The sequence below is a fragment of the Gracilinanus agilis genome, chromosome 5 (assembly GCF_016433145.1).
Source record: "Gracilinanus agilis isolate LMUSP501 chromosome 5, AgileGrace, whole genome shotgun sequence".
Lineage (NCBI taxonomy): Eukaryota > Metazoa > Chordata > Mammalia > Didelphimorphia > Didelphidae > Gracilinanus > Gracilinanus agilis.
Window position 1 is genome coordinate 264354357 of NC_058134.1, and position 20588 is coordinate 264374944.

Genomic DNA, 20588 nt, shown 5'->3' on the forward strand with positions numbered 1-20588 from the left:
AGAGAGAGAGAGAGAGAGAGAGAGAGAGAGAGAGAGAGAGAGAGAGAGAGAGAGAGAGAGAGAGAGAGAGAGAGAGAGAGGTGTTCTAGAAGAATTAATATTCCCATTTTACAGATGAGAAGACTGAAGCTTGGGTAAGTTAAATGGCTTGCCCATCGACAAGTGGCCAGAAAGCATGAGAGGAAGGATTTGAAACCAGGTTTTCCTGAGCCTGAGTTCAGTCATCTACCCACTGCACCAAATATTAAGATAGGGTCATGTATCCCAAGGATGTGACAAGCTAATAATAGAAGCAAAACTGAAACATTAAAATGCAGAGGTATGGCGAGGGGAACAGAGGCTAGTCAGGCTGCTGAAGGGAGGAGAAGTGATCAATAACTAGCTGTGGCTAACAATGGTAATAACAAAGGGGTTATGGATGCTCAAATGCTTTCCAGATATTATCTCATTTTATCCTCCTAACAATGCTGGGAGGTAGGTGCTATTATTATCCCCATTTTGTGGACGGGGAAGCCGAGGCAAACAGAAGTACCTCCAACTACTAGTGTCTGATGGCTGTGAAGATTAGCACCTGGGTCTGATCTTCTTGCCTGATGATGAATCCACCTGCATAATGACAACCAGGACCCAGCGAGATATGCCACAGACAGTTCAGGGAATAATAAAAGGATAATGAAATAGGAATATTGTCGTTGTCCAGTCATAACTGACTCTTTTGTGACACTATTTGGGGTTTTCTTGGCAGAGATATTGGAGTGGTTTGCCATTTCCTTCTCCAGATCATTTTACAGATGAGGAAACTGAGGCCAATAGAGTTATGTGACTTGCTCAGGGTCACATGGCTTGTAAGTGTCTAAGCCCTGATTTGAACTCGGGAAGAGTCCTCTTGACTCCTAGGCCAGCACTCTATCCACTGTGCCACCTAACAGCCCTAATGAAACAGGAATGGCCTCTCCCATTAATCCAAGAGGCCCAGTCCTGAATAGAAGGACCTGCTGCAATTTGCTTGGCTACTTTTGTCTTTGCCTGTGCCTCTATTAGTGTCTTCTTTAGGAAATCAGTATCACGAGGACAGCAACTGAGTCTCATCACATATCATACAATGCTTAACCTGGGATGGATTCTTAATAAATACTGAAACAAACTCTTCCAGGCCCCTAGGGAACCATTTAGTCAGTTATTTTCTAATGATTTATAATAGCGTTAATATGAAACATCAGTAGGACCAATTAGGCTTGCTTTGCAATTATTTACATTTAAATAATGAATTTCAGTACACAATACATCATAGCTTCTCTGACACTCCATCTAAGTCTCCATCATGATTCTTTGTTCATTCATTTCCATTCTCTTCTCCTCTTGGGTGGTTATAGTTAGCTTCTGCTCTGTTATTCCAATTCTGCTCTTTTCCCCCCCCCACTTTGTATTATTTCATAATGGTACTTCCAGGGGCAGCTGGGTGGCTCAGTGGATTGAGTCAGACCTAGAGATGGGAGGTCCTAGGTTCAAATCTGGCCTCAGACACTTCCCAGCTGTGTGATCCTGGGCGAGTCATTTAACCCCCATTGTCTAGCTCTTACTGACCTTCTGTCTTAGAACCAATACACAGTATCAATTCTAGGGTGGAAGGTAAAGGTTTAAAGAAATAATGGTGGTACTTCCACATTTCTTTTGGCTCATTCCTCATATTTGTCCATCTTGGTCACATTATACTATCCCATAACATTAATGTAGCATGGTGTATTTAATCATACATTTGTCACTGAACATTTAGGTTGCTTCTAGTTTGGGTGGTTTTCCTTTGAGAAACTCCAAGCTGGGCATAAAAAAAATCTTTGAACAGATCTCTTTTCTTTTCTTATTTATAACATTCTCAAGTGTTATTCCCCAAAATAAAATTATTGGGTTAACAGCTTATGATATAAAGTTAAAGGTTATGACTATTTTTGTAACTTTTAACAGAGATTGCCATCCCAAAAGATTCTACCGGTCTGCAATTCCACTAGTAATGAATAAGCATACATTATTCGACAGCTGCCACCATTATTAAGGGTTTTTTTTTTGCTTTTAATTAGTTTCACCGATTTAATGAGAGTGAGGTCCTTCAGAATTCTTTTTAATTTGCTTCTCTTTGATTATTAGTGAGACTCAGCATTTTTTCAAGTAATTATTAGCAATTTGTGTTCCCCTTTTTGAAAACTGTCTGTTCATATCCTTTGATGATTTCTCCATTGTGGCCTGGGAGTTGCCTTTGTAAATGTTTAACAGCTCCATTTAGTCATTTAGTCAATTAAGGTGAACAACGTGATTGTCTGCTGGCTTGAACAAGGTAATACGACTTCCAGTAAAGAAGAGCTAAACTGAGAGAACGTGGCTCATTCACCCCCAAACTGTCAAACACCCTTGAAAGCAAAGTGAGATTAGATAACCATTTTTTTACTCGAATTCCCTGAAAGATCTATTCAGAATGGACTTATTCTTCTGACTTTGCACTTGCTTTTAGAAAGAACACTGGGCTGATGTTCAGGAGTCCTGGCTTTGGTCCTAAGAAGCTTGGTGACCTTGAACAGTTCCTTTATCCTTTCTGGGCTCCAGCTTCCTTATCTGTAAAAGGATGGGACTGGACTGCATGATTGCAAAGACTCTTCCCAGCTCTCATTTTCTAGCCTCTCAGTTGTCCTGAGCCTTAATACTTCCGAAGAGCTAGGATGCAGGCGTAGGGACCTGCCTCTGAGTTCTCTTTCTGCCGTCCTCATGTTGTGTCTAGCCTCTGATCTAAGTGGCATAAGACTTCTTCAATGACTCAGAGATACTTTTTTTTTCCCAGACTCTAATGGCATGGGATAGGATTGTCATCATTCAAATGACAGCTGGAAAAGACTGAAAAAAATATCTCAGAGATAAGGCTGAGTTCATGGCTGATTTGGGGCCAGGATCTGTATTCCCTCCATATGTTTGTATATATGTATGTGTGTATGTGTGTGTAATATATATTTTATGTGTGTATGTATATATGTACTACATATGCACTTTGCACAGAGCCTGGCATGCAGCAGACACTCAATAAATGTTTATAGATGTAGTTATAGATGAGCAAGAAGCCTACAAACACAGCTTTTCCCTTGAGAGAAAACTATATATATATATGTATTTTTTAACCCTACCCTAAAATATATTTCCTGCCAGCAAAACCTCCTGACATATCATTTCTGTCCCGATTGTCAAACTGGGCAGTGATGGGATCAATGCTCTTTTAAAGCTTTATAAATGATGCTGACAGTTTTATCTACTTAAGCAAGCTGGTTGGGACAAAGGGGGATAAGAAAATAATTCTCTCCTTTAGGCAGTTACTTAATACAAGCTTAAGATACCGTCTCTAAATCTGGTTCTCACTCACTCACTCCAAACTGAAAGTGTTAGCATTATGGCAGAACAGAATGCTTCTTGCGTAGTCACTCGGTCAGTCAACAGCAAGCATCTATTAAGTACCTACTGCTCTGGACTATGTCCCTGCAAGACAGACAAAGAGATGGAGAGACTGACAGAGACACGGAGGGAGAAGGACAGAGAGACAGAGAGACAGGCAGAGACAGAGAGATAGACAGAGACAGAGATGGACAGAGGAGAGAGAGAGATAGAGAAAGAGAAAGGCATAGAGACAGAGATAGAAAGAGATGGAAAGAGATATGGACAGAGACAGTGACAGACAGACAGATAGATAGATAGATAGATAGATAGATAGATAGATAGATAGATAGATAGATAGATAGATAGATAGATAGACAGACAGACAGAGATGGAGAGAGGAAAGAGAGATAGGCAGAGTCAGAGAAAGACATAGAGACAGAGACAGAGATAGAAAGAGATGGAAAGAGATATGGACAGAGACAGTGACAGAGAGACAAACAGAAAGAGACAGATAGAGATGGAGAGAGGAAAGAGAGATAGACAAAGACAGAGAAAGACATAGAGACAGAGACAGAGAGAGATGGGAAGAGATATGGAGGAGACAGAGACAGACAGAGGAGAGGAGAGAGAGATAGGCAGAGACAGAGAAAAACATAGAGACAGAGACAAACAGAGATGGAAAGAGATATGGACAGAGACAGAGACAGAGACAGAGAGAGAAAAAACAGGAGAGGAGAGAAGAAGAAAGAGAGGAGAAAAGAGGAGAGAGAGGAGGTGAAGGAAGGGGAAAAGAAGCGAGAGAGAGAGAGAGAGAGAGAATGTCAATTTTCTGGAGTATACTGGAGACGATTGTAAATTTTCAGTGTGAACATTTACGCCTCAGAAATTGGAAAATGCTATGAATCAGATCTTGCCTTATTGTTTTGTTGATTTCTAGATTTAAGTAAATAATAGAGAAACATTAATAATGTAGATTAAATCTGAAATGGGTATTTTTTTTTTGGAAAGTCAGTTGTTACTAGCACACCCCTGGATAAAGCGGAGATAGTCAGTGTAGGGTAGGCTCTCTTCTTGTAGAAGGTGGAATTCTAGCTGTGACTATAAGGAAACCAAGGAAATCAGGAGACAGAAATGAAGAAGGAGAAAATTCTGGGCCCAGGGGGTCTGACAGAAAAGGCTCTGAATATAGAGATTGAGTCTTTCCTTCAAGGAACAGAAAGGAAGCCCAGAATCACACAGCAAATATGTATCTGAAGCAGAACTTGAACCTGGGTCATCTTGGTACCAAGGTCAGCCTTCTGATTACTCTACTATGCCATCTCTCAACTCCTCTCAATCTATTACGTGTTTCATATAATATACTCTGTATTCTAAATTGTATTATAATTATGTGTTAATTGTGAGCTCCTTGAAAGCAATGACTATCTTTTATCTTTCTTTGTATCCCCACCAATTAATTATTAATTAACACAGCACCTGGCATGTAGCTGATACTTGGTACATGTATGTTGGCTGACTAAATATTGGATCTTTGCTCTATGCTCGTATTTTAGTTGATTTCTAAAATTTTTGCCAGACTGAATGAAAATAGAAATGGTTCTATGAAATCAGAGGAGTTGGAGGAAGGAATTAGAAGCAATGGCAATGAAGGAGTTAACGGCCTGGGAACTCAGCAGAGGAGAATCCCATTTCAGACTCTACCCTGGTACCAAATGATCTCAGTGCACAGCCTCAACCTCCTCAACCTCTTCTCTGTTGCCATTGTTGAATCATTTTTAGTCATGTTTGAACAACTCCTTCTGACCCCATTTGGGGTATTCTTGGACAAGATTATGGAGTGGTTTGCCATTTCCTTCTCCAGCTCATTTTATAGATGAGGAAACTGAGGCAAACAGAGTGAAGTGACTTGCCTAGGGTCACAAAGCTAACCAGTGTCTGAGATTGGATTTGAATTCAGGTCTTCCTGACTCCAGGTCTGGTGATCTAGCCACTGTACCCCATAGTTGCATGTAATTTATTAACAGTCCCAATAAAGGCAATATGGTAAAAATCATTATTCAGGGGTATGCATATATCTATCTATTTTTTAACTAAAGCTTAAGGAAAAAGCTTGATGATTCTTCAATACTGAGAAAACCTGATAACAAGCGCTAAAATGTTTAGATATTTAACATTCCAGCAACCTCTGTGGAGAGCATCTATGCCCAACTTTTTCAAGAATCAGTCCCTGACCTCAAGAAGCTCCAGAGCTGGTACTCGCCAGGGAAGCCAAAGATGACTCATTTTTTGGAGTTAGATTAACCCTCATGGAGGACCGAGGTGTGATCCAGGCAATTAGTCAGCAACTGTGTCTTGGGCACCTCTTCTATGCAAGTTTCACCCGTGAGGGCTCTCTCATCCCTGGATTCTTCCAGCCCCTCAAAGGTCAGCCAGATAATTCATCTGCTGGGAATTCTGTCTCTAACAAATATTAGACATGCTCACTGCCTTCAGGGAGCTGGTGGCAAACACCAGAAAGTGGAACGATGCAAGAATTTCGGGAAAGAGGAGCTTTCAAATTGGACTTTAAAAACCGAGCACATCAGAATCTCACGTATCTGGCTCCCAACTCTCTAAATTTTGGATTTAACTGGACTTTTGGAGGGCAAGGCCAGGAAAAGAAGGCAAATAGTAACAGATAGCATTTATATATAACACTTTGCAAGAGTGTTTTACAGATGTCATTTCATTGGATTGAGACAGATGCTATTATTATTATCATCTCCATTTTACAAATGAGGAACTCCACCCTTCCTGGATCCCGCTTCAATACTATCACTCAGTACTTGTTCAGTTGTTGCAGTGGCGTCCTACTCTTCCTGATAATATTTGGGGTTTTCTTTCCTTTTTTATTTTTTATTGGGCTTGTGTTTTTATTGATAAGCAGTGACTCCTGAAAGAGGAAGCTAAGCTTTCTCTACTAATGTACTTTCTTTAGTTTTTTATTTATTTTATTTTTTACCAATTACAAAAAATAACAAATTTCCACACAAGTTTTCCTGAGTTCATTTGGGTTGGGTTTTTTTTTTTGCAAAGATACTGGGGTGGTTTGCCATTTCTTTCTCAGGCTCATTTTACAGATGAGGAAACTGAGGCAAACGGGGTAAAGTGACTTGCCCAAAGTCACACATCTAGTGTCTGAGGACAGATTTCAACTTAAGAAAATGAGTCTTCCCAACTCCAGGCCCAATACTCTATCCACTATGCAACCTATTATGCCCAAGTATAGCTACTTAATACACTTACTACTTAATATACCACCTCATCGTTTTAATATCGAGGCTGGAGGAAATAAGGATTGGATAGTGAAGAGTTGGGATCTGGCTTTGAGGCAAAATTGGAGAGTGGGAGGCAGCCAAAAGAACTCCAAACTACATAGATTTTTAGCTATTTGGATTATTCTTATCTCTAACCATCAGGAATGCCAATTCTACGACACAGAACGTTAGGTTTTCTGGGCACTAGAATACTCTCCCTGCTCATCTCCACCTCCTGCTTTCTTTCACTTCCTTCAAGACGGTTTAGATCTTATCTCCTACAAGAAGCTTTAGAAGGGGCCAGCTAGGTAGCACAGTGGATAGAGCACCACTCCTGGGATGGGAGGTCCTGGGTTCAGATATAGTCCCAGACACTTCCTAACTGTGTGATCCTGGTCAAGTCATTTAACCACCATTGTCTAGCCTTTACCATTCTTCTGGCTTAGAACTGATACTTGGTATTGATTCTAAGACAGAAGGTAAGGGTTTGTTTTTTAAAGAGGCCTTCCCTGTTCTCTCTCACTGCTATTACCCTCCAAGATTACTTCCTATTTACACTATATACATTTTAGATACACCTAGTGATCTGCATGATTTATGTCTTTCTTCTTATTCCAAGCACTAAGCACAGTGCCTGGCACTTGTGTTTAATAAAAGTTTGTTGACTTGCTTCACAGCAATCTAGTTACACTGGCCTCCTTACTGTTCCTCACAAGACATCCCCCTCTCCTGACTCAGGCATTTTCACTGGCTGTCCCCTACCCCACCTGGAATTCTCGCCCTCATCCTCACTGCCTCTTGACTTCCCTGGACGCCTTCCTTCAAATCCCATTGAAAATCACTCCTCAGAGGTGTCAAATGCCAAGTCCTTCCTGAATGTGGCAGAAACCAGATTCAAATGTAATTGGGGAATATTTAATAAAATAAATGAATCTCCAATAAAAACATGAGTAATATTATGTTTACCTAGCTAGGTGGTACAATGACAGAGCACTGGACGTGGAATCAGGAAGATTGGGGTTCAAACCTGGCCTTAAAACACTGACTGACTGTGTGATCCTGGGCAAATCACTTTACCTTGTTTGCCTCAGTTTCCTCATTTGTATGTATGATGAGCTGGAGAAAGAAATGGCAAACCACTCCAGAATCTTTGCCAAGAAAATCCCACCTGGGGCAACAAAGAGTCAATCACAACTGAAACGACTAAACAAAACTAATATATTTTAAAATAAAGTTCATATGCATCCCCTGGGATCCTTATGGCCAGATTAGTGGCCCTCATTTCTACTTGAGTTTGACATCACTGCTCTACAAGAAACCTTTCGTGATCCCCCCTTGATGCTAGAGCCTTCCTTCTGTTTATTATCTACAATTTATCCTTTATATGGCCTGTTGATACATAGTTGTTCGCACGTTATCTCCCTCATTGGATTATAAATTCCTGGAGAATAGAAACTAGTTTGGCAGCACGGTGGATAGAATCGGGATAGAGCAGGGAGAACCTGGGATCCAAATCTAGCCTCAAACACTTACCTGCGTGACCCTGGGCAAGTCATCTAATTGCTTTTACCTAACCCTTGATCACTAAGATAGAAAGCAACGGTTTATAAGAAAAAGCAAGTGGGTTTTGTTTTTTGTTTTATTTTGTTTGCCTTCCTTTAATGCCTACGACGTAGTCCAGTGCCTGGCACATAGCAGCTGCGTAATAAATGCTTGGCTGATTATTGCCATTGATGTCATAAAAGAGACAGAAGGCAGCACCGAGAGTAGCGGAGACACCTACGGTAACCAAACAAGAAGTGGTGCTGGTTATTTGAAATAGGACATCCCCAAAAGAAGTGTGGATCTCAGTGAAAACTCCTATATCTATGGTAAATTTGCCTCCAAAGGTCTAGTTCTGGGACCACACAAGGCCAGGAGCCTGCTTCCAGGGTGCTTCTGTGGGGGCTCTAATAGGTGTGTGGACTGGGAAATAGCAGAGGTCATGGAGAGCATGAGAGTCTGAAGCCATCAAATTTTACTTGCATGCAAATTATGAGACGTCTACACATGGCTAACTTAACCAAGACTTCGAGTGACCCTTACATCAAAACTCTGGACATCACAGTTAATCCCAAATTGTTCCTATAGTGGCCAAATGAATCTGACTTTCTGGAGATCGTTGGAAACACGGAGCCGGGGAGCCCCTTTCTAACGTGGGCATTCACTGACAAAGTTACTGTCTACCCATGAAGCTTTTTACTTATCCAACCGACAGTGAATCCAGATCCCTTAAATTTGAGGCCAGAACATTCTCTCTTATTCCATATTCTGCTTCCTTGATAGATTAGAGTAAATTAAACACAGGATCATTGATTTTGAGATGGAAGGGTCAGATAACTCTTTCATTTTATAAATGTGAAAACCAAGAGCCCAAGGAAGTGGAGGGCCTTGTCCAAGGTCACAGAAATGGTAAGTGGCAGAACTAGGATTTGAATCCAGGTCCTCTGACTCCAAGCCCAGCTTGTTTTCCACTAAACTATTCTAACAGGATGTCACTGGACTTTCTGTACAGATATAGTGAGCAATTAACAATAATTCTGAAAGGAAGACAGCATGGCACAATAGATAGAGAGTTGGTCTTTGAATAAGGAAGACTTAGGGTACAAGTCCTGCCCCTAAGATCTATTAACAATGTGATCATAGAGCAAATAATTTAACTTCTCAGTGCTCTAGGCGAGAGATATCAGGCATGCAGCTGGCCACATGTGGCCCACAACACTCCTGAGTACAGCCCAAACCAGATTAAACAAAATTGGAAAATATTTAATAAAATATATTTTCTTAAGATAAAACATAGATAATGTTCACATATGGTTTTCTAAGTCAATATGTGGCTGGCAGAGATCCATGTGTATGATTAAGTGGGCCCCATTTCTGTTTGAAACTCTAAAGCTGTAATTATGGAGTAGGTGCCAACCTGAATCACCAAATGGAATCTCCTTATCTGGGATTTCAGTCAAAATACTGGTACAATCCCTATCCCCATCCTCAGTACAAAAATATTTTGTGGGCCTGCAAGAAAATTCCACTTTCTAATAGTTTCCCTAATCAGTTGGTCCTTTCTTCCAGCAGAGAACGAGAGCATGGTACTCCACGCAAACATTCTGGAAGACCCTTAAAATCTACATAATCTGTGCAAAGGGAGGGAGTTGCCACAATTTCAACCTTCACAGTGCTCAGATTTATGCTTGCTTTTGTAAGTTTTTCCATATTTATTCAGTTTCTCCTTTCAAGGGTAAAAATAAGCATTGTCAAAAAGGAAAAAAAAATAGAAGTTATGTCCTTGACTATATATTCTACTTACAAGCCCCTCACATCTCTGAGTGCTCCATCAGGACTGCTGAGAGAGCAAGGCTCTGAAGGATGCATTCAAAGTGTAGTAATTGCAGGGCAGCTAGGTGGTTCAGTGGATAGAAAGCCAAGCCTAGAGACGGAAGGTCCTGAGTTCAAATCTGGCCCTCGGACACTTCCTAGTTGTGTGACCTTGAACAAGTCACTTAACCCTCATTGCCTTACCTTTAAAAAATAAAAAGTAAGTATGGTCATTTCAATGTCAACAGATAGATTCCAGATGCCTGTAAGGGACTTAAAGCAACTGGACCACATCAATGCAAAATCTACTTACTGCTGCTAATAGCTTACAGTGCGAGCAATATGAAATGTTTTCTCTTGAAAAGCAAGAATGTGTACAAGCTAAAAAGTTGTATAGATATCTGACTTTGTGACTCCATTTGGAATTTTCTTGGCAAAGGTTCTGGAGCGGTTTGCCATTTCCTTCTCTGGCTCATTTTATAGATGAGGAAACTGAGGCAAACACAGTGAAGTAACTTGCCCATGGTGGCACAGCTAGTAAGTGTCTGAGGTCAGATTTGAACTCATGAAGATATGGTCCAGCACTCTATCACACCATGTAGCAAGCCCCAACATAAGTGACAGATGGGGAATTATCTTAGCATCATTACTTTAGTGAGGGGTCAGTCGTTCAGGCCAGAACCATTTCAAAGAATCTCTTCTCCATCTGGGTTTCTCATGGCTTCTAGTATTTTTCTGAATCGTAGAACTGGACCAGAGTAATCATCAAGGAGAACAGAAAGTCCTTGACATTTTGAGAGGGGAAGAATCAAAACACCCCAAAGTGATGAAACCAAATAAGAAGCTGCCTAACAGACAATGAGCGATAGCTCGGGGATAGAGAGCTGGGCTTGGAATTGGGAAGAGCTGCCAATCTGACCGCGTGACTCCCCTAGTCAGCCAACTGCAGTGGTTCCAGGATGAAAGAGAACTCTTCTGCTTGGCTTTTAAAGCACAAGATACCCTGGCCCCAAGCTCTTTCCAACCTCATTGGACATTCTGCTCCTTCCCACATTCTCTCTGCCTTCTGGCCAAACTGGCCTTTTCTCTACCCCTCACACATAACATTCCATCTCCCATCTTCATGTTGTGTTACTAGCCATCTCCAAGAATTTCTTCTTCATCTCTGCCTCCTAGAGTTCCTTTCTTCCTTTAGACCAGTGGTTCCCAAACTTTTTTGGCCTACCGCCCCCTTTCCAGAAAAAATATTACTTAGCACCCTGGAAATTAATTTTTTTTCAATTTTAATAGCAATTAATAGGAAAGATATGTGTATTAATGCTTCTATCTTTTTCATAAAATATAGTAAAGAAAGGTATAAATTAGAAACATTGAACTTTGAAATTATGAAACTATTTATTGAACTCAGAATAGAAGGTAATACAAAAAAAGTTAAAACCTGTGGCCATCACCGCCCCCCCTGGATTGCTGCATCACCCACCAGGGGGTGGTGGCACCCACTTTGGGAATCACTGCTTTAGATCTACCTCTGTCGTGAGCTTCCTCCCCTTCCCTTCCGAACTGCTCATGCCCTCTCTTAGACTACTTTGGATATATTGTTATTTGGTAACTGTATCCTCAGGCTAGATTTCTTTTTATGTGTGCTGCGTTAAAATTATAAACTTGTTTCTTTTTTTTTTTTGTACTTGCTTCTCAAGCACTAGCACTGAGTGTGACAGGCTCATAGTAGGGTTTTAATAAGTACTGTTGAGAAATAGATTGATCTCAGTTCAAAATCGCGCTACTTACTAGCTCCATGACCCTAGGCAAGTCATGTAACCTCTCTGCCTCAGTTTCCTTGTCTGAAAAAAGTGGGCGTCCCATGGGATGGCCTCTATGGTTCCTTCCAGATCGAAATCTATAATCCTGTGATTGTTCTGCAAGGTATGTCATTGCCAGCTCTGAATCTGGAATCGGTGAGAGTGACTCTCTGGATGCTGGAGAAAGGCAAGGACTGCATTTTATGTCTAAGGTTTTAGGCAGCTCAAGGCAAGCCAGCCATGCCTGATGATGAAAGGAGAGGCATCTGTATGAGTACGGCTGTGACGTACTCTAATGTTACCATGGCTGCTGCGATGCTCTGTCGGGAGAACTGAGACTCCCATCAAATAAAGAGATCCCTGGGAGGGAAAAGCCCAGCCCTGACTGGCTAAAGGACAACTGTGGGGCTGAATAAGGGAGAGACACCCTTCTGCACAAGCTTTTTTAAAGAGAAGTACTGAGGGGCAGCTGGGTGGCTCATTGTAGAAAGAGCCAAGCCTAGAAGTCCTGGGTTCAAATGTGATCTCAGATACTTCCCAGCTGTGTGATCCTAGGCAAGTCACTTAACCCCCATTGCCTATCCCTTACTGCTCTTCTGCCTTAGAACTAATACACAGTATTGATTCTAAGATGGAAGGTAAAGGTTTAAAAAAAAGTACTATGGAGCAGCTTGGTAGCTCAATGGATAGAGAGCCAATCCCAGAGACAGGCAGGTTCAAATCTGGTCTCAGATACTTCCCAGCTGTGTGACACTGGGCAAGTCACTCAGTTTCCTCATATATAAAATGAGCTAGAAAATAATTGGCAAATCACTCCAGTATCTTTGCCAGGAAAACCCCAAATGGGGTCCCAAAGAGTCGGACATGACTGAAACGATGAGGAAACGCCTCAGTGGGAACTCGCCTGTCCTATTCTGTATACTTTGCATTCACACGTGTACATACGAATACTTTTGTTCAGGCTGCATTCTCGCCAGAGGATTGTAAGCTCCCTGAGGACAGGAATGATTTCATTTTTGTCTTTGTATCTCCCTTGCCTCGCCCAGTGCTTGCCCAGAGAAGGCACCTAATAAAGGCTTGTTGAATGAAAGAGAATCACATTTCAGACACCCCAAAATATTGTGTACACATGAATATAAAGAGACCTTTTTTTGAGGCTGCCATCTGGAAAACTATACAAATTGAACTTTAGTAAGCAGAATCATTACTTGCCTGTTCCAGTTAGCCATTTTTTAACCTAAAAATTACCAACCCAAACACACTCGACCTTTCTGTTAATTGCTGCCCATTATTACTAATCCATTTGTGTCACACGACGCAAACCATAAATGCATGCCCTGTTTTCAGAAGTGTAAAAAGTTAGGTCAGCACCCACATCTAAGGTGGTAAATCTTTGGTATTAAATATTTAAGGGATATTTGCAAGTATGAATGCTTAGGCAGACAAATCGATATTTTCCATGACCTTGAATCGACTTCCCGGGTAGGACATTTGTATGCACAGACACATACCTTTAATTCTCCAATGGAAGAGAGAAGCCCCGCTCCATAGGCTCGAAGCTGCCCTTCTTGTTTGCAAAGTCCAAACTCAATAGTAAAGAAATAACACTGGAAGAAAAAAATAAGCATTCCGGGTCAAACACTCATTGAATTTGAATTGAAAGCACCTCAGTCTAGCAAAATGGCATCCACTGGGTACTGTTTCTTTAATATTTCCATGTTCTTTTAAGTCAGTCTGAATCAAACGCCCCTTCAAAAGTCTAGTTTCCTGATGCCTAGCCATTCCCCTGATTTGGGAGTGATACACAGAGTTAAACCTAGTGTGAGGCAACTGGAGTTTTTCCCCAGGATATAAACATTTCGAGGGCACAAAAAATGTATTAATGATTTGCAAAGATTATGCAATTTTCAATTTTATTATTTTTATTATTTTTATTATTATTTTGATGGCCCTGTCACTCCATCAGCAGCATAGAAACAAGTTAAGAATAATTAAATAAACTTGGAATCTAATGAATGCAAATACTTCCTCCCCTAACTGTCCATTAGCAGCTTCACCCCAGATTTTTTTCCCTGGTCTTGTTCCTAAGCTGCTCCTGCTCATCTGTGGGGAAAATAGGTGGAGGGAGAAAATCTGAATCCTCAAATATCAGAAAACAATTGTCGGAATGAAAACTGAATAAACATATATGTGTGTGTGTGTGTGTGTGTGTGTGTGTGTGTGTGTGTGTGTGTGTGTGCATATTTTAAAGAACTTCATGGTAGGGGCAGCTAAGTGGCTCAATGGATTGAAAGTTAGGCCTACATATGGGGAGGTCCTGGGTTCATATTTGGTTTCAGATTCTTCCTAGCTATGTGATCCTGGGCACTTGCCCAAATTGCATAGGCCTTACCACTCTTCTGCCTTTGAATCAATACTTAGTATTGATTCTAAGATGCTACTGGTAAGAGATTTTTTTTAATGACCTCATGGGGTTCCCCTGTTGTCCAGTATCATAGGATCTCAGTAATTAATTCTGAGGTTCCCCGATTGCAGCTGATTTAGTCCCAAGCATTACTAGGCATCAAAAATACTAGTTATAGCTCTAACAAGGCTATAAGGGGCTAAGTTCCTTACATTACCAAAGATAATCTAGTAGTAAAACCTGATCATTCTCTACATTGGCGATCACTGTGGTCATATGATTTCTCCTATACTATAATAAGTACACTTAGAAGGAAAAATTAGACATAATGCAATTAGCCCATGTAAGCCTTATCTGGGTACGCATTAGTTTTGTCCCCTCAATATGAAAATACTAGAAAGAAGAGAAGGAGGAAGAAGAAAAGAAGGAAGAGGAGGAGAAGAAGAAGGAAGAAGATGAAGAGGAGGAAGAAAAAAGAGAGAGAAGTGAGAAGAGATTAATAAAAAGGAAAATCACAAGTTCTCCAATTCAGAGCAGGAAATGACTTCAGGGGTCATCTATTCCACATCTGCCCTCATTTTAAAGATGAGGAAAGCCAAGTCACAGAGGTCAAGTGGTATGGCCAAAGTCACAAAGGTAGTAAGTGTCAGAGACATCGTGCTCATTCCACAGCACTCTTGGGGAATCCAAGTGAACTCACAGAGAAATGAGTATTTTATATTTTCAAGGGAAAGACAATGGCATCACAACATCTGTCGGATCCTGTGCAAACTCTGCGGTAGTTCACAGTTTCAACACTGAATCACTACATCATATCTTTGTAGGCTGGATTTGGGGTGGTAGTGTGAGAACAAACAAGTTAAGCAGGAAAATCAATGTAGAACAGGAAATGAGGGTGGCAGAGTCCAATCCGATCCCAAGGTTTGAGAAGTTGTGCAGTGCTCAAAAGGCACATCATTCCATTAGTAAGCAATTGTGGTTAGTTAAGAATGAAATTTTTTTTAATTTTTTTTCAATTAATGTGTGTTATTTTTTCCAATGACTACTTAGATGCTAAGACATCAATAATTATTAAATTGTTTGGATCTCACTACTAAATGAATAAATGATTAGGTATTTCTTCTGACCTAGGAATAACATAAAAAGAATTACTGAGAGACTAATGGCTCCATGAATCAAGGAAATTTAAGAATCTGCATTAGAAGGCTTCAGCAACAGCCTAAATTTTGAGTAATTACTAGAAATATAAGGAAATGGTTGTTTAAGAGTAGCATAGTAGGCACTTATTAACTGTGTGTTGAATGAATGAATAAAGATTAAAGAAATCCAAAATTAGCTCTGCTGGTTTGAAAAAGACATTAATGAGATCATGGCTCAACCTAAATAAGCTAGAATGGCTGCTGAAATTATATAAATAGTTACTATTTTGCTGTGAGAGAGAAATGAGACTTTGCAATGTAAAAACTACATAGAATTAGCTAGGTCCTGCACTAGTAATGACAGTGCTAACTGTGTTGGCAAAGAGAGGTATTTAAAACTCCAGGGAGAGGGAAATAAGTAATTATTCCCAACCATCAGTAGCTTATTCCACATTCCAATAAACATAGGCATTAATTTACTCTTTGTTTATTTTTGGATGTTTTATTTTCATAAGAAAATATGATAAGGAGAATCTCCAACCCAATGTAACCTAGAACGTGGAGCCCCAGGCTAGGTCCTGAAGAAGCTGAAGGCTTATTTCCATTGTACTAGTCCTTCTGGGATACTCTTCCAACTTGTAATCATATTCACAGATTGGGGTTCCAGAGGATGACTGCTACCTTAGGTTCTATTGAATAATCCAACATGTGAACACTCCTAGCACCCCTATTAGTATGCTTCCCGTTAATGATGATCCAGAATTAGCTCTTAGCAAAGGAGTGTTCTAAGAGAGGCATAAAAAAACTAACTGCAAAACATTTTCCCCTATGAATCTAGAATATGCTCCCCCACTAATCAAAGGATCCAAGGGAAGAATGGGCTCAAACTTAATACAATAGTGACAGAGACATGTAGGAAATGTATGTAACAAAGGCAACTCACAACTCCTGCCAATTCAGGGTCCACAAGTCTTTTCTCTCTTTGTCAAGTCCTCCTGCAGTTCCCTTTTGTTGCAGTATCTCTGCTGGAAAGTTTGCTCAGTTGGGATCCCAAGGTCTACTTCACCCACTAACTGGCTCTTTGTCCTCACGCTAGTTTTCTCTTGAGTCCCTAATTAGTTCTCTTTTCTTCTGCCAGGGATTCCAATCCTCAATACTTCTTTCTCCCTAGAGGGGAAATTGCTTTACTGTATCTGTGTCTATCTAAAATGTGCTTCTCTGCTTCTTAAATGTGCCTTGAACTCTCTTGCCCAAATGTCTAACTGCTCCATGAGGTGTGTCCCTCTGGGTAAGTCACTGATATACACAATGACCAATAGGCCGGGATGGAGAAAGGAATCGATGTCTCCCTTCCCTTCAGGGATCTTAATCCCCAAACACTCCAGAACCACAACTCTAAGATCTAACAATATAAAAGACCCCAAAGATGTGACTCAATTTTTTGCTCAACCAATTACTTTGTTTCCTTTTCATTCAATCTTTCATACTCTCTAAAGGAATCCCTGTGTATAGCTATAATTTTACAACTATTTTAATACCTTTTTATCAATAACCAAATCACGTGACTACATCAACTGAATTATAGGAGGTAGAGAGGGAAAGAAATCCTATTTCCTTCCTTTGCGTGATTAAGGTTTTCATTATGGTTGTTCAGTTGTGTCCAACTGTTGATGACCCTATTGGGGGTTTTCTTGGGAAAGATCTTGAGCAGGTTTGCCACTTCCTTCTCCAGCTCATTTTACAGATGCAAAATAGTTAAGTATTAAGTGACTTGCCTAAGGTCACACAGCTAGTAAGTGTCTGAAGCCAGATTTGAACTCAGAAAGATGAGTCTTTCTGACTCCAGACCCAGCACTCTATCCACTATGATACCTAGTTGCCATGCCCCAATGCTCTCTTTTAGGTGATACTTTCTGTAAAGTTATCTCTTACCATCTGCCCTGTTTCAATACCCTTCATATCCCACAAACTTTGCAATTTGAACTTCTGATGTACCCCCAAGGATCCCTGGGTCTTGTTCTGCATCTTACTACTTATGTCTTTAGACTTCTGAGTCTTCCCATAAGCCCAATAGCTGGACTCATACATTTTTCCCCCTTCAAAATTAAGAGTGTGAGCTCCAGGCAGCTAGGTGGTTCAGTGGATAAGAGCCAGGCCTGGAGACAGGAGGTCCTGCGTTCAAATCTGGCCTTAGACACTTCTTAGCTGTGTGGCCCTAGGCAAGTCATTTAACCCCCATTGCCTAGTCCTTGCTGCCCTTCTGCCTTGGAACCAATTCTTAGAATCTGTTCTAGGAAGGTAAAGTTTTAAAAAATAATAATAAAATGAGTCCCTTAAGAAGGAGAGTTGCCTAAATGTCCTATACATATCCCCAGTGCTTATGACAGGATTTGGCACACAGTAAGCACCTAATAATTGTCTATTTATTTGATTTTTGTCAGCATGGGTACTTCAGAGCATAGAAACTCTCTCTCCACCAAAGTACATCTCAACCCTATCTAAAACATCGAGCTAAAGTTGGAAGGAGTCTCAAATGCCTTTTAACCCAACCTCTCATTTTACAAGTAAATTAACCAAAATGGTAAAATCGAGATTGGAACCCAGGCCCAAAATTGCAATTCAAGGGGCTCTTCTAAGGAGCTCTGAGAGATTCATGGAGACTGAATGACTTGCCCATGGTCACATGGCTCTGAAGCATCTGAGGCTGAATTTAAACACGGGTCGTCTTGTCTCCAAGCCCAGCTCACTGCCGATGATGCCAAGCTGCCTCTATGTGGTTACTGTGAAGGGAAAATGTACTATGAAAAGTTTAAAAAAAAAAAAGCCCAGCCTCATCATCTTGCCCAGAACCAGCCCTGGGTCTGTCCTACAAAAGAGTTGGCATGTTACAAAGTACAAAGAGAGAAAAGGAGCCAAATGGCATGCTTCATGATCCAAATCAAAACAGTCTGAGCTAACCTTAGAGGAAATCTGGCTGAAAATGCCCACTGAGACCTTCAAACAGATTTAAAACTTCATCTTCATTTTAAGTCATGCCTGCGTACCTGTTAGTCGGGGGCAAGTCTCAAAAGGTCAGCGCTCAAAGTGAATCAAGATTCAGCATCAAATCCATCACCCACAATACCTTTGGTCTCTGCATTTCTATAAGTAGGCCAGTGTCTCGGGAAATAGATGCCACATGACTTCCCGTCCATCTCTCAAAAAGGCTCCTGGACCCATACCTGTTCTGGGAGGCATTCCAGCAACTGCGACCTTCCACCCCTCACTCCATCTGCTGATTTCTTATCTGCTTTATCCTTCAGCATCTCTCCTGCTGTTCCCTACTCCCAGCAGACCCTTCAGCGTCTTCTTGCTGGGACCTCACTCTTTTGAGAAGTCTGGATTTTGCCAAAAGAGTCTCTTTCTATTTGCGAGTTCCACGCATGCTAACAGATAAAGGGAGATGATAAAATTCCAGTAATAAACAGTACCGGAACTTAATGAGTCAGTAAAACGTGGATGATTCTCTTGCTAGAACATGCCCTTCCACATTCTGACATCTCTGTTTCTGCTGCCAGCGAAAACCCAGCCTTCAGAGTCTTTCAGACAGGCCAATTAAGGAAGAGGGCAAACTAATATTGCTGATGCCCAAAGTTTTGTCCAGATTTAGACTCATGCCCATTCAGTCCAGCTGAAAAACAGAGGGATGAGCTAAATGAGGTGATCCAGGCTGTCCCTTTCCGTCCTGAGATTCCAAGATGAGTGAGTAACATTTGAAAGGGCTTACTTTTTCCCAATATGCTCTTTAAATAAGATATTGTTTCTTCTTTCTTCTGGAACTACCCAGAAAGAGATATAAAACCTATGCACAATCATTAGGGACTGGAGTTGTGATTTCCCTGGTGTCCCAGGAAAGAAAACTACCTTCCTACGTCAGCATCTTCTCTGCAACTTAGTTTTAGAAAGTTGCCTACAGGGGCAGTTAGGTGGCTCAGTGAATAGAGAGCCAGGCCTGGAGTCAAGAGATCCTGAGTTCAAATCTGACCTTGGAAACTATTAACTGTGTGACCCTGTGCAAATCATTTAACCCCGACTGCCTAGTCCTTACTGCTCTTTTGCCTTAGATCCAATATACAGTATTGATTCTAAGACAGAAGAGAAGGGCTGAAAGAAAGAAAAAAGTTACCTAGAGCACTGGAAAGGTGAAATTATTTGCCCTGAGACACAAGACTTGAACTCAGGGCTTCCTTACTTTGAGGACAGTTCTTTGTCTGCTATCCCATGTTGCCTCCAACACTACTAGCATTGCAGAAGGAATATCCTTTAGGTTTTCTTTTTTTTTTAAACCTTTACCTTCTGTCTTAGTATCCATTCTGAGACCAAAGAGCAGCAAGGACTAGGCAATCAGGGTTAAATGACTTGCCCAAAGTCATACACTTAAGAAGTATTGAGGCCAGATTTAAATCCAGGACCTCCAGAACTCCAGTGTAACCTAGCTGCCCCCTATCCTTAAGGTTTCCAAAAACTCTGCACTTCACAAACCCCAGTGATGGCCAAAAGGTCATCTCTAGTACTTGGCCACTAATCCAAAAACTTTTAATGAGATGAGGGAGAATGCCTTACCTTAATGAGGCCCCCTCTCATTTTGCTTTGAACATTCCCAGATTCCCATGTTATGAATGAACGTTTTTTTCTCCTCCATGTGGGTGGATGAAAAGGAGAAAGGGAAGAGTCCAAATCTCTTACAGAAATTAGGTGAATGGGGTGGAGATGGAGGAAGCTCCTAAAATGGCAATGTGATTTTGGAGTACTTTGCTACCATCACAGGACTATGTTAAGTGACTCTCTGTATGTTTAAACACGAAAATAAGATAGATCACCCAATGCTGCCATCTTCAGATCATTACTTGGTAGTTCATTACCAGCATAACTGAAATGGAACCTACCTACATGGGAGGACCCAGAAAGTGGGGAAAACTGGGTAGAATCACACAACATAGATCACATTTGGCAAAATAGCAAAGGATACAATGGGGCTTGACAAAAAAAATAATCTAGTTGAAACCTGAGTACCATGTTTTGGGTGATCTAACAGAAATGTAAATTATATGACAAAATGTCCACATAAAGAGATATGGGACAATAACTCAATATTCAGATGTCCCATGGGGAGTTCTCTTTTCTGCCTCTCTCTTGACAGTAGAAATTG

The 20588-nt window shown here is 40.9% G+C and overlaps 1 protein-coding gene across 1 annotated transcript in view; it reads right to left on the reverse strand.

Moving 5' to 3' along the window:
- Positions 1–20588, reverse strand: part of TPH2 (tryptophan hydroxylase 2) — a 131648-nt gene that overhangs the window by 5370 nt on the left and 105690 nt on the right. Inside the window, exon 9 of the mRNA XM_044679191.1 lies at positions 13322–13464. Within this exon, the coding sequence (XP_044535126.1) occupies positions 13322–13464 (143 nt within the window). The remainder of the gene's footprint in view (positions 1–13321; positions 13465–20588) is intronic.